This window comes from Toxorhynchites rutilus, chromosome 2 (genome assembly GCF_029784135.1).
Source record: "Toxorhynchites rutilus septentrionalis strain SRP chromosome 2, ASM2978413v1, whole genome shotgun sequence".
Lineage (NCBI taxonomy): Eukaryota > Metazoa > Arthropoda > Insecta > Diptera > Culicidae > Toxorhynchites > Toxorhynchites rutilus.
In genome coordinates this window covers 317,620,801-317,636,383 of record NC_073745.1, presented here as the reverse complement: position 1 = coordinate 317,636,383, position 15,583 = coordinate 317,620,801, and the positions used below count along the sequence as shown (strand labels likewise).

Below are 15,583 nucleotides of genomic sequence, written 5' to 3'. Positions count from 1 at the left end.
AAACATCAAATGGACTAACAACGCTTGTCAATATGTAATTGTAGAACACATGCGAATTGAATTTTTCGAATTTTCTTATTTTCCTTCAGAGTTTTCCGGAAATTTTCAATTGTCATGTTTGGTTTAAATATGAGCATTATTTTTATGAGACCCCCTCTCCTTTCCAGAGGAGGAAGGGGAGTCATACCATCATAGAAACATTCCTCGTACCCAAAAACCCTCACATCCCAAATTCGGCTCCATTTGGGTGTAAATGTGTCGAACCACCATAGAAACGTTTCGTGCCCCCTAAAACCTTCACATGCCAAATATGGTTCAATTTGTTTGATTAGTTCTCGAGTTATACAGAAATTTGTGTTTAATTTGAATGGTAGACCACCCCCACCCCCCTTAGAGAGGGGGATGGAGTGTCTAACCACCATAGAAACATTTATTGCACCCTAAAACCTCAAGATGCCTAGTTAGGAGGCGATCTAGCGTAGTGGTAACATCCATACCTCTCACGCAGAGATCACGAATTCAATTCTCACTCCCGACATTCTTCCAAAAATGAAAGTAACAGTGACGAACCAGCCGAAATGTGCTAAAAGTCACTATAATAGAGAAAAAAAAAGATGCCTAATTTGGTTGCATTTGCTTCATTAATTCTCAAGTAATGTAGAAATTTGTGTTCCATTTGTATGGCAGCCTCCTCCTTAGAGAGGGGGTGGAGTGAGTAACCACCATAGAAACATTCATTGCACCCTAAAACCATGACATGCCAAATTTCGTTTAAATTGCTTGATTAGTTCTCGATTATGCAGAAATTTGTGTTTCATTTGTATGGCACCCTCCCCCTTAGAGAGGGGGGTGGAGTGTTTAACCATCATAGATACATTTATTGCACCCTAAAACCTCTAGATGTCTAATGTGGTTGCATTTGCTTGACTAATTCTCGAGTAATGTAGAAATTTGTGTTTCATTTGTATGGCATGCCCCCCTTAGAGAGGGGGGTGGCGTATTCAACCACCGTAAAAACTTTTATTACACTCTAAAACCTTCACATGCCAAATTTGGTTTCGTTTGCTTGATTAATTCTCGAGTAATGCAGAAATTTGTGTTTCATTTGTATTTTTCCAAGAATGACTAGCTAATTAGCTTTAGTTTGATATGTCGACCGTCTAAATCAGTCTAAAATGAAAATAGGCACCCTAACGAAAAAATAAAAAAATACGGCTCTAATGTTTTGCGATAAAGAACAAAACTACCACAATTGTATGGAAGAATTTTCAACTATATTCTTAATTTCGCTCATATGATTTTTTTTCAAACCAGGCTGCGGGCCGCAGGTTGGCCACCACTGTTCTAGAGAAACATCTACCTATCTAACGATTGTTTGGTTTGTTCGAGTTGTCTACCGTAGAGAGTCTTGTTGATAGTGCGAAGATTATCGCCACAGAACATCATTAATTCCGTCATTAACCGTTTGAGTGCGGAGCAAAATATGCCAAAATGCGAATGAGTTTGGGTATTTTTATAAAAGCTTTAGTGTCATTTTTAGGTCCATCGAAAAATGGATCAACAATAAGCGATAGAATCAAGGCTTTATCAATCTATACCCCCAATATGTTCCCGAAAGACAAAATCCTGTGTTGAAAGATGCTCCCCGCAGTAACAAGAAACTCAAAGGGTTAAACACAATTTGCTTTAATGATGTTACAAGCATCGGTCACAGAACAATTCAGTGAATTCATATATGAAAATGCCACATCGAGCCAGTTAGCGTGATGTTTTTTTCTCCGAATTTGATAGAAACGTTAAGACGGATTTGTATAGAACTAGGCATGGTTGGGATTTTCAACGGAATCTACATAATTCTTCAATATCCGAAACGTGCCTACAAACAGTCGCTATTATGTTTTGTAGTGAACTCCAATGATCCATGATCTCTATCTGGGGAAAAAATCAAACATTCTTGTCCACTCATGCTGCACATCATTGCTTCATTCATAAAACCCAAACAAAATAATAAATTGATTGGGAGTCGTATCCATACTCGATTCATTGTGTCTTAGAGTACCCATCAATGAATGCCAAGCATGATTGATCCATCTGCTAGAAAATTGACTTAATTTCACGGATGCTGAACATCGAAACAGTGCTTATGCTCCTTTCACGATCATCACTCAAGAATAAGCAGTGAGCTAATATAACACGGAAAGAGAATTTTGATGTTAAGATCTTCTTCTTCTTCGCCGTCCCAACGTCATTGAGTTATTTTTGCTAGTACTTAGTTGAGATTTCTATGCCAAATAACACGCCTTGATTTGTATCCTGAGTGGCGAAGCTCTAGAATAGGCACATTGCAAAACAGAACAATTTTTTTGACGAAAAATCACCCGACCAGAACGGGAATGGAACCCGAAATCCCTGCCAATTGAGTACAGGGGTACGATAACTACTACTCAGTCACAGGAGCACCTTGATGTTGAGATGTTATGGTACAAACTTTTGGGATTTAACCAAAATTTGATTCGATATCAAACAGAATATCGTTTGTGAATCGATGGTTGATTGAGTTTTGTTATGTCGCTACTCATAAACAGTCAGTATTTGTGCAGTAAGTTGTGCAGTAAGTGTCCATCATCATTTCCCGTTTTGTCAGCTGAAATTCTCAACTGACGCGACATGAATCTAGTAAAATGTGCACCTTATCACCAAGTCAGTAATTTTAACAACAAACAGTCGACCGCCCACGATGACGGACGCATTCTGTCCGACAACACAACACAATTATAGGTTCCAATTAATGTTCTATCATTTGTACATTTTCAGAAACTCCCGCACCCCCTCAACGATGATGAATCAGCCAAAATTTAGCGCCAAACAGATTCTACTCACGCTGAGTGCGCTCATAACGCTGACACTGAGCTATGCCAACGGGTTCGCGACGCTTGCCACGGACATGGATAGACCCCAGCGGTGTCAGCTGGAGCGCATTTATAAGATGGCTGGCTACAATTGCGCTAATCTGAACCTGAAGGAGATTCCCCAGTCGTTGAAGAGCAATCTACAGGTAATATATATTCGGTTCGACCGATCTGGTAAAAATGTGTCGTGCCACTCAATGAATTTTTGTGTGTATGCAGTAGCCAAACCCTTGTGCTGACTTTGTACGCTTGCTCTGCCAAATGGAGCATCACGATGTTTCTCAACGCGCACACAATTGTTCAATTAAGCGGTAGGTCAATTGATCCAACTTTTGCGCGACTACCGACTCGCGGCAAAGGCGTGTGGAATATATTCAAGTGGATCGGGTTTTACTTTACAACCATGAAAAAAAAAAACATGATGGTTTTCTACCTCAAATACACCATCTTCACAGTTCTTTGAAAAATCAATCGATTTTGGTTGTTTCTTCCCAGTTTAGATAAAACAGCCTTCATAACAATCTTTTGGGAAAATGGTATTATCCTAAATGAATCCAAATTAAACATCTTTGGCTCCAATGGTTGTCGTTTTGTATGGAGGAAACCAAACGATGAACCAAAAGTAAAAAAATCTGAAAGCAACGCTTAAACATGGTGATAACAGTTCGGCTGGAAGGTTCATAAGGTTGACGTCTAGATGGCGCCTCTTACAAAAATCTACTTGACTATCACAAAGCACCATCTTTCAATGGATACGTGTCAGAATTTGACAGCAATCGGTCGATTGGTTCGAGAGTGACAGTATTCAGAGTGAAACAACTTTTGTTTTTGTGAAAAAAATAGAAAAATCACAAATCAATGAAAACGATGGCAAAATTGCATGAATTGGGCTTCGAATTGCTTCCGCATCCACCGTATTCTCCAGATCTGGCCCCCAGCAACTATTTTCTGTTCGCAGACCTGAGGAGAATGCTCGCTGGTAAGAAATGTAAGACCAATGATGAAGTGATTACCGAAACTGAGGCCTATTTTGGAAAAACCGAAAGAGTACTATAAAAATGTTGCAATATCGCTGTAATCGCTGTATCGCCCTCGAAGGCATTTATGTTGAATAATAAAATTGAATTTTGCAAAAAAAATGTTTTACTGTGTTACCTTATAAACTTTTCAGTCGAACTGTTAGTAGAGGGATGATATGGGGGTGCATGTTTACTAAATATATTGGCAATTTGGTTTTCATCTATGGTGTATTTAATCAGAATGTTTACTTTAACATCCTGAAAGAAAAATATGAAGCGGGGTGTCAACAAAATGTGATTGAATCGAGGATTCAAGTTTTACCAAGACAATAACCAAAGCACAAGGCACATAAAATTCACAAATGGCTACATTATAATTGCTCAAAAATTATTGATAATCCATCACAATCTCCGACAACAATCTCATTGAGAACCTACGGGAGTATCTGGACAGGGAAGTTAAAAACCATGAGATATCTGACAAAAACGACCTCAAAAACCACTTGATGGATGAATGGACGAATATTCCTCCCGAATATACCAAAAATCTCATGGATAACCTTCCGAAAGGCTGAAAACAGTTGCAACGAACAAGGGTTACCATAAAAAATATTGAATCATAAAAATGATAAACACTTTCGGAATCGAAATGAAATCATTTCAAATATCGTACAAATATAAGTTTGAGTCAATTTTCATACATTCACACATAAAATCGCCATCTTTAGATGAATTAAAACCATTGTTCTGAAAATATAGCAAACCTTTTCACTCTCATATAAACCTATGACTTTTTCTAAATAGAATATTCTGAACGCTTTTTTTTGAGTTTAAACAGAAGGAAAAAGAGATCTGCATGGTGGGGTACGAATTCGAGTTTGAATCACTGTATATCGCAATCACTTTTATATTAAGTGAGCAGCCATTCTCTCGTCGTTTTCTAAATCAATTTTATTCCGAAATAACTGTTACGAATAAATCGTTCAAAATAATGCCCATCGAGAGCTACTTGAATACCGTTACAGTAAAATATCAACGCAATGCAGGTCGGACTCGATTATCAGGAATTTTAGACTCGATTATCCGGAGTATTTTTTGTTTGATTTTTCTTATTTTTAGATCGGAAATTTTGAATAATTTGTATAATAGTTCCATATTGAATAATCTATATGGGCTTGACTAGCTTGACTAGTAGAACACAGTTATTTATGAAAAATGCTAATCCAAGATGGCGGCCACTACAAAATTTACATACATATGATTACATATGAGGGGCTCAGAATGCAAGGGGTGTAAATGACTTGATCGATTTCTCTTCATCAACTTTTTATTTAGTAAATAACTCAACTGCAAAAACGTTCCAATTTAAGTTTGCTATAGAATCTGATAGATGAGCTTCTGACCTATCTTCCACATTGTCAAATACAGCTGGGAATGTATTTGCATCTAAGTTATGACCAAAAGAGAGAGTCGATGTAGAGAAATCGATCAAATCACTTACACCCCTTTCATTCTAAGCCCCTCATATTTTCACAGAACCCCATCAATATGGATATCAAATGAAAGGGATCGACTAGTAGAACACAGTTGTTTATAAAAAAATGGCCGCCACCACAAAATGACGCCATATATATTTTTTTCACAGCTCGACTGAATCATGAAAAAACTAAATCCAAGATGGCCGCATTTCCCAATTAAACAATTACTTTTAATGGTTTCATTCAACTTGCCCTGTTTGTATGTATGTTTGAGTGTTTGTAGAGTTCTCCCACTATAAATGAAATTTGACCCCGTTTCTCATCACTGATTGATCTGAAATTTGGAACATACCTTTAACTGTCATTGTTAAACTGCGTGTTCCATGATCTTGAAAAATTCAATTTGGCCACCGCTCGAAAATGGTTGAATGGCTTCACTTGGAGAATACAAACGCTTCAAAACGTTCGACTATGTATTTTTTGCAACCCCTCAATATTGGTATTAAATGAAATGATTTGACTAATAGAATACAGTACATCATCAAAATATAACTTAGGTAAGAAAAAAAAATTAAAAAAAAGTTGAATAGTTTTATTGTAGATAAGTATACTAATGATACAGATAATTTACTAAAAACCAGAAAATAAAATAAGTAAAAAAACTTTTTAAGTTAAACGAAACGTACATTAAGTACTAAAAGCTAGAAAATAATTAGGTAAGTAGCAGTTAGTAGTTATCGTATCTCTGCCGTAATCTTGCAAAGTGACGCAAGCGCCAGAGAGAAGAATTTTCAGTACGAGACTTTTCGTAAAATTGCATGTATAATCAGCTTACGCGTACATTACGAAAATCTGATCTGTTCAAATTGTGTACACTTGATGGGAAAACATTGCCATCGACTTGATTCTTGAAAAAATGCCGTTTTATTTAAGCTATTTTACCAACGCCAATTTGCTGTGGAAACAGCAAATTTTTTAATCGCTGTTTCCACAACCGATTGGCGTTCATCCATGAAAGTATGCGAGAATCTGTTTCCAATTATTTTATCCAAAATGCTGCCGTTGATCGGAGCATGAGAAAGCATCAGGGAGAAAAGTTCTACACATTTTCCGACTTTGTAACATGCGTTGAACAGGCTAACATAGTTGAGAACCCGATTGTAACAATTACGGACAGTACCATTTTTTTCCAATCCAAAATACAATTAAAAACATTGAAAACATAAGATAATCCCGTCCAGAATCATCCGATGTGAAGCAGATACAGTTTATGCGAGTATGTTTTAAGTTTTGTTACAAGATGCGTTTCGATGGAGCATTTAGAAAAGTGCAGCTTTACACCAAATCCGACATTCACCCTTCAATCAACACTCAGCTTCAATCCATCCGAAAGAGAAATGAGCATGTGAGAAAGTAAACAGCGTCAGGAAGCTTTATCGCTTGATACCTGAGGATAGAAGACATCATTGCCATCAAAAGACATCAATTCTGGTAATCAACAATTAAATTGATGAGTTTAAACTAATTAGTTACAATTTTTATGTGCAATATGTGATCGATCAAGAATAATTTTTTCCTTTGAGGTGAGTTTGATTTTATGAATTTAAATATTTGACGAGATTTATAAACAGAGCAAAGTACATGATTTGTAGTTCTGAAACAAATTGCTATTATAAATGTAGCACTGCATGGGGATGGACTGTTTTGGATTAAAATATTTGACATGACGAGCTTTTCGGAAAAGTGATTTTCATTATGCTAAACGTTCATTACGGAAGATGTTTTTATGTGAAATTTGCTGTCCCTGCTAATCCATTCTATGCTATCAGATCAGATAGAAAATCACTTCCTATCACAATTAAATCACGTCACACCATAGGGAAAATGGCGCTTGCGCCACTCCGTTTTTAGGCTTTTACGGGGTAATTTTTTCACATTTCTGTAAAACTTCGCAGTTGTTTGAAAGCATTTGGTATTCTTCATCGATCTATAACAAAAAAAGGAAAATGTTAATTTTGGCGCTTGCGTCACTTTGCGAGATTACGGCAGATCTGTTCCTTCATTAATCCTGATGAGACTAAAATAAAATCGTGTGGTATATGATGAAACAACTAACTGTAGATAATAGAAATCCAACGTTTATTACTTACCTAATTTTCTTCGGAATATTTTCATGATGTACTGTATTATATTAGTCAAATCATTTCATTTGATACCGACATCGAGGGGATTGCAAAAAATACATAGTCGACCATTTAGTGGCGGCGACCTTTTTGAATGTTTATTATGTTTCGTGTTCTCCAAGTCTAGTCATTCAGCCATTTTTTAATGACGACCAAATTAAATTTTTCAAGATCATGGAATACGCAATTAAATAATGACAATTGAATTAAATGTGTCTTCCAAATTTCAGATCAATCAGTCAACAGGAACGGGGTCAATTTTCTATTAACACTTTGGCGTCCGGCGACACCACAGTGGCTACGCACGAAAACTAGCGGCTGAATGCCGGCGACACCACTGTTGTTACGTGTGCATAGTATCCCTGTGGCCAGTGATAGCACTTTAGAATCGTTTGCATTCGGTTGGGGTTATGTTTAGGTAACCATAACTTGCTCAAGCCAACATGTTTTATGTTTTTATAAGTAGGGGAGGTGGGGAAATACGGACATATTAAGAAAAACTTCAATCATATCTTTCGAAACTGAATATGTTTTTCCAAACTTAAATGCAGTTTCTTGCATTTCAATATATTGTTTTTCGAATTAATCGGCCGAACGTTTTTAAAATAAAAACAGACGAAAAAGTAGAACATTTTTTCGATGATTACCCGCATGGACATATAGTGGGGCGAATATGGACAGGTTTGTAATATTTACGTATGTATATCGTCTAAATTTAAGGAAAGTAGGGGAACAGGGTTGAGAACTTATGAAAACTAACTATGAGATTGGTAAAACTTAACAATTTATAATTTCCCGATAATGGCAAGAACGGACGGCGACAAGCCGCGTAATCCGATTTAGCGCAACCGGCGCCAAGCGAATATTTTTTTACGAAACGTGCGAACGTCAAGGTGTTAATGTGGGACATCCCTACAAACATTCAAACATACATACAAACAGGTCGACTGAAATGAAACCATTTAAAAAGTAATTAGTTGTTTAGGGACAACGGCCATCTTGGATTTGGATTTTTCATGACCTGTTATGTTCTACTAGTCGAGAACATTCATGAGTTTTTGAAAAAAAATAAATATATAGCGCTTTTTTGTGGTGGCGGCCATTTTGGATTTGCATTTTTCATAAATAACTGTGTTCTACTAGTCAATCCCTTTCATTTGATATAAATATCGATGGGGTTCTGAGAAAATATGTGATCCGCCATTTTGTAGCGGCCGTCATCTTGGATTTCAAGATCATGGAATACGCAGTTTTATAATGACATCAGGATAACGATGGGTTCCAAATTTCAGATCAATCGGTCAACAGGAAAGAGGGTTAAATTTCTATTAATGTGGTACAGCGCTACATATAAAGTTACAAAGTTACAAGTCAAGCTAGATAAAAGCGTTTTAATAAACAATTGCAAATCATAATTATATTACGTTTACCGAGAGAAAATTAGTTTTTTTTATGATTCGATTATCCGGAGTGAAAAAAAAATCAATACTCCGGATAATCAAGTCCGACCTGTATCTGGTAAAAATGGTGGGTGGGGTCGGACTTCCGATTTGACTATTTCAAGTAGCTTTTGACGGATTTGACAACGTGGAGCCGAATTGTGACCGTTTTTCGTGCAGTTCTTGAATAAATTGTTTCAACACGTTCGTCGCCCTAAGTGAATTTTCTGAGTTCTGAATAGCGGAGCCCAACTTGATGATAAATTATTAAATGAAGATCAAACTAGCAATATTTTATTCAATTTGAAGATTAATCGACAACAATAATACATGCAAATATGGGTTTCGCAAGAAGCTGCAGTACAAATCATCCGCACTATAAAAATAATAAAAAGTATAGTATAAACATTATAATGATATGGTTATAATTTTATTATTTTTCTACATATTCTATAGTAACACTTAGGTGCCTATTCTATCAAATTCCTTTCAAATTCCTATTCAGTTTGAACGAGGAAAGTGTCACTCCTATCTGGGTATGTATTGCACGGATCCTCATCGAGCAATGCTTCCGAATTTTAAGGTTTCGGTAGTTTTTGACTTCACGCGGGCGGTTGTCAACGTCGAACGTACCGTCTTTGAAGCGACGGAGCCCGACAGCGCCGCTCTCTTTCGTTGGAATAAGAATAACAACACTGTATCGTGTGAAAGATGGGCCGAGGTTCTGGAGCATATTTCGAATAAAGTAGCAGTAAGTTTGTATGTTTCACAGCGAATGTTCAAATATAGTTTAGTGAATCAGGAACAAAAAAGATAACGAGAGCAAGAGAAAAGATATAGAGTGAAATAGCGAAAACAGATAGAGAGGAGGAAGAGAAGAGAGATAGAAAGAGGGCATAAAAAAAAGAGAGAGGAAGAGAGAGAGATTTCGAAGAGTGTATTCGCGTTGATCGCATTATGCTTAGTGTGCATTCATTGAGAGGCGAAAAAGAATATGGATTTTCAGGTGGAAAAAAAACATGCTTTCAAGATAACAATTATGTATGAAAAATTTACTTTTACATTTACGAAAGCTGTGTCTACATGTTAAGTAATTCAACAACATGAATTGAAAAATTTTAATTCAAATTTTAATAACATTATACTGCACTCAGACCTGCTGATCTGATAGAGAGTAATTTGCTTCCCGAGCACGAATATTACCACCAGACGTCGACACTGTACATTTGTGAATATAAACAACTCAAACTTTATAACGCACACCAACAAACCGCCTCATTCGTGAACTCGGAAATGTTTTTTTTATTACAGGCTCAGGTTAGAATTAATCCAGGTTCAAAAACGAATTCGCTAAGAGAGAGAGAGAGAGAGAGAAAGAGAGAGAGAGAGAGAGAGAGAGAAAGAGAGAGAGAGAGAGAGAGGAGAGAGAGAGAAAGAGAGAGAGAGAGAGAGAGAGAGAGAAAGAGAGAGACAGACAGAGAGAGATAGGAAGAGCGGAAAGAGAGAAAAAAAAAGAAAAAAAGAAAGAAGGAAGAGACAGATATCCTGAGAAAGAAGAGAGAGAAAAAAAAAGAAGAAAAGAAGAGAGAGAAAGAAAAAGAAGAAAAGAAGAGAGAAAGAAGACAGATCTAATATACTTGAACCATTCAATATTCGTCATCTAATATACTTCAAAATTCTCAGAATATCTACGGCTTTCGGATCACGGATCAAAATCGATATCATTCTCGTAAAGATCTAACTTCACCTGTATGGTAAGCTGGAATATTTCTTACGAGCTAGCCTTTTACAATTATATAATTTTCTACCCGTAATGTTTGTGTTTATGTTTTCTGGTTATTATTTTAGATTATCCAAGCCAAGCGGAGTTTCCCCGTCGTGGGTATATATGTTTATTGCTCGAAGGTCGTGTTATGAGGAAAAGGAAATGTAGGGATAGCTGGTTCAGCTGAGAGTTATTAAATTTGGAGGTTATTTGCGGAATTTCCCGTGAAGGCTATATTGATACATCACAGGCGGAAACATTTGCTTGCATCTCTGTGATACTTTATAAGGTGTGAATGAGATATGCGGAAAAAGTGTTTGTGTTTGTTTGGGATGTAAGCGAGTTATACGGAATTGAGATTGGGGTCAATTTGTATTAGAAATGTTTCCATGAGGAACGGAATATGGGACAGCTTGTATGCTACAGAAAAAAAGAAGAGAGAACGCAGAGAAGGGATAGAAGAGAAGAAAGAGAGAGAAAAAATGAAGAGAGATAGAGAGAAAGAGCAAGTAAAGGAAGGGAAGGAGAGACAATGAGAGTAGATAGAGAGAGAGGAAAAGGAATAGTAGAGAGAGAAAGAAGGAAGGAAGATATATCGAGAGAAAGAATAGAGAGAAAAACGAGAAAAACGAGAAAAAGGAGAAAAGAGAGAATGAAGAGAAAGAAGAGAGAAAATCAAAATAAAGAAGAGAGAGAAAAAGAAGAAAGAGAAAGAAGAGAGAAAAAAGAATGAAGACAGTGGATGACAGAGAAGAAAGGAGAGAGGAGTGGGGAGAGAGGAGAGAGGAGAGAGGAGAGAGGAGAGAGGAGAGAGGAGAGAGGAGAGAGGAGAGAGGAGAGAGGAGAGAGGAGAGAGGAGAGAGGAGAGAGGAGAGAGGAGAGAGGAGAGGAGAGAGGAGAGAGGAGAGAGGAGAGAGGAGAGAGGAGAGAGGAGAGAGGAGAGAGGAGAGAGGAGAGAGGAGAGAGGAGAGAGGAGAGAGGAGAGAGGAGAGAGGAGAGAGGAGAGAGGAGAGAGGAAGAGAGGAGAGTGGAGAGAGGAGAGAGGAGAGAGGAGAGAGGAGAGAGGAGAGAGGAGAGAGGAGAGAGGAGAGAGGAGAGAGGAGAGAGGAGAGGAGGAGAGGAGAGAGGAGAGAGGAGAGAGGAGAGAGGAGAGAGGAGAGAGGAGAGAGGAGAGGGAGAGAGGAGAGAGGAGAGAGGGAGAGAGGAGAGAGGAGGGAGGAGAGAGGAGAGAGGAGAGAGGAGAGAGGAGAGAGGAGAGAGGAGAGAGGAGAGAGGAGAGAGGAGAGAGGAGAGAGGAGAGAGGAGAGAGGAGAGAGGAGAGAGGAGAGAGGAGAGAGGAGAGAGGAGAGAGGAGAGAGGAGAGAGGAGAGAGGAGAGAGGAGAGAGGAGAGAGGAGAGAGGAGAGAGGAGAGAGGAGAGAGGAGAGAGGAGAGAGGAGAGAGGAGAGAGGAGAGGAGAGAGGAGAGAGGAGAGAGGAGAGAGGAGAGAGGAGAGAGGAGAGAGGAGAGAGGAGAGGAGGAGAGAGGAGAGAGGAGAGAGGAGAGAAGAATGAAAACAGAGAGATAACACATGTAAAACTAGAGTAAAGATAATGTTAAAAATGATAATTGATTTTTTTAAAGAACAACCGCTAGTAACGACAATTGTTATGTTACAAATTCCAGAAAAAGGAAATAAATAGCTGAAGGAGAAGTGCTTGATAGTGGAGAATGTGTGACTGCCGCTCATTTAGTTGTCACGAGACACACGGACAAAAGTGGAAGCAGAACATGGAAATTCCTCCGCTAGCACCACATTCTTCACGCGAAGCTCTCTCCTGCTAACAAGGTGATCAATTGGCACCATTATACGACTACTGGCAATACAAATCCCTATTCTCGAATAAAGAATAATGTTGACCTCTTTCGATGTTTCTATTCCACATCAGAAAGATGATTCTAAGTTTTCCGTTCGAAGAAAACACGAATACGAATTGAAAGCGAATCACATTTTCAGGATGAAGAAATATCCGAAACAAAATCTTGAATGTAAACTTAAAATACATTTGCTCAACTATTTCAATAATAAACATATTATAGATTCAAGTAATGCAATATGATGATATTATGTATGATTTTGATTCATGAATTCAATTCTCGAGATATTTAGAAGTTACATAACTTTTTCTAATAACCTCACGCATTTGAGTTCATGAAAATACGCTTCATAAAAGCTTCATTCGATTTACATTTCCTACTTTCTATTATGTTTATTACGATATACATTTATATATCTATTACAGGGAAACTTCGATATAACGTACCCTCGATATAACGTCACTCGATATAACGTACATTTTACCTCGATATAACGTACACATTTCCAAAGTGTAAAGGAATTTTTTTTTCAATATTTTTTTTCTGATAGAACAATGAAATATCTGTATTGTAATGCTAAAACAAGTTTTGTACCTTCAATCAATCCCGAAATACAGCTGGTTTTGTAATTCCGGATTCTAAACGAATCTAGTTTTAATCAACAGTACGAAGGGAAACATCATGAGAGAATCTGGCTTCGTCTTCTGATTGAAGTTATTCATTAACTTTACTAAAACAGCAAAACAATAATGTATTATAGACTACGTTTGTGAGTACTTTATTATGACTCGATATAACGTACAATTCGATACAACGTGCAATTTTGAAACTGAAATGTACGTTATATCGAAGTTTACCTGTATATTTAAATATTTATATATGCATGAATTTTTAAATGTGGATTAGTTAAAAGGGCTGTTATTCCTTCAAATCATTTTTTTTACACACATTATGAATGCTTGATACTTTATCATTTGAAAACATTTTCGGGGTGTACATACTGAAATACACGTTTACTTACTTGCGCATAAACAATTTGACAGAATAACAACTAATTCGGCCTAACTTTAACTTGAGTTACATTTAATTTATCGACAGCATGACTAACCAACCTTAACAGGCTAACACATGTTGTTTTGACCAAATCAAACGATTACCGTCAATACCAATATCGATAGCATTGATGATTTCTGAAAGCAAGATATAGAAACAGCAATGTTTACCTAGAGTATGGGCAGTTACCAAATTATAAACATACCCCGAAACCGTTTCATCAGTTCAAGTTCATTTTTCGGAAAGAAAACGCAAGTCATAAACGATCGAAATTTACGCGGACTCGCAACCGAGGGGAGCAAAACAAACTAACAGACCAATTTATATCAATTAACTTAATCACTCCACTAGCCAAGATATGTGTGGAAATAAGAAATACGTTTCTCGCGGTTTACAGTCATTCTGGCCCCGGTATCTACTGGGAGTGCGGCAAGTGTGAAATAACCCACTGCGAACTCCATATGCTCCAGAACTAGCAATGTGAGAAATTACACATCTTAGAGCACTTTTGTTTATTTGTACTTTCCTTCGGCCAGCAAAAAAAAACCTGATCGCGGCTTTTCATCTCGAATTTTGTTTTTTGTCTTTCAGATTTTTGATCTCAGCTACAATCGCATCCGTGACCTAAACAGACAATCGTTCGCGCGATATACCGACATCAAGTATTTATACCTTTTTGAAAATATGATTCAGAACATAGAGGAGGGCACGTTTAGCGATCTAACCACGTTAGAGGTATGTGATATTTTATTTAAAAAAAACGATTATTTCAGAACAATCTTTTATAGGCCATCGATTTATCGCACAATGCGCTGAAAAGCATTCCGTTGGAGCTCTTCAGGTTACCCATCTTGAGGAATTTATACGTAGCATCGAATGCGCTGCACGATCTAGAGCGAGACCTTGAGCTACTAGAGAAACCTATTAAAGCTCCACTCCAGGTGTTAAGTCTTGCCGATTGTTGGCTGACCAGGTTGCCCAACTTTGGCATTTTACCAGACCTGTGGCAACTGAACATCTCCTCGAATCCGATGACGGAACTGGACATAGACCATTTCTCACCAATGTGTCACCTGAGATCGCTGGATACGAACAACACACAGATTCCGATCTGTGCCTGCCAGAGCATCACAACAGAACTTACCGCTAGGCGTGTGACTCTCATTAATATTCACCCACACTGCAAACCACTGTTTGCGACAGGTACTATCTTATTGCTCAACTGATCAGACGCTATTTACAATCCCTTCGCGGTTTCATTTTAGAACAAAACATCTGCACCCAAGGTAGCACCACCACTCCGATCGCTCCCTCCAGCGAGTATGACCAGTGCATGGAAGTGCGCAAATCGCGTAAGTTGGACACCGAGGCGAAGACGGCCTGGTTGAAAATATCCCTCGGAGTGCTAGGATGCATTCTCGTCTTCTCGCTGGTTCTCTACTGCTTCCACAAACGGAACGCCAAAACTATGGAGAATAATAATAAATTCAGTAAGAGCCCACCACCTCCCATCAATAGGCTGGGTGGAGAAGCGTCGATTGTTGAGAACGGAAAACGCGAGAAACTTATAAACGATTGTGATTAGTCCATCTAGCCCATTTTTTCTTGAAAACGGGAAATATTTTTTTCGAAAACAAGACTAACGTTTAGAACTGAGCAATAGCTGTAAATAGACTTTGTACGAGCAAAATTTAGAATTATCTGTGGCAAGCACTATCTTCATTTTGGCAGATGCAATGGATGAGGGGAAAATGCTATTTACAATTCCACTCTTGCCTTCTACTTTTAAACTAGTGTAGTAAAAACATGATAATAGCTGTGCTAAAGCCAAAGGTTAAAATAAATCATTGCCATATTTTGAGGAAATAAGTATCACTGAAA

At 37.8% G+C, this 15,583-nt stretch overlaps 1 protein-coding gene across 4 annotated transcripts in view; it reads left to right on the top strand.

The window, feature by feature from the left end:
* LOC129768951 (toll-like receptor 3) overlaps positions 1 to 15,583 on the top strand; it is a 31,255-nt gene extending 15,672 nt beyond the window's left edge. For all 4 annotated transcript variants that reach the window (XM_055770902.1, XM_055770901.1, XM_055770903.1 and 1 more), the window contains exons 2-5: positions 2,815 to 3,055; positions 14,294 to 14,437; positions 14,491 to 14,905; positions 14,968 to 15,583. In XM_055770902.1, coding sequence (XP_055626877.1) covers positions 2,815 to 3,055; positions 14,294 to 14,437; positions 14,491 to 14,905; positions 14,968 to 15,287 — 1,120 coding nt within the window. In that variant the 3' untranslated portion in view covers positions 15,288 to 15,583. The remainder of the gene's footprint in view (positions 1 to 2,814; positions 3,056 to 14,293; positions 14,438 to 14,490; positions 14,906 to 14,967) is intronic.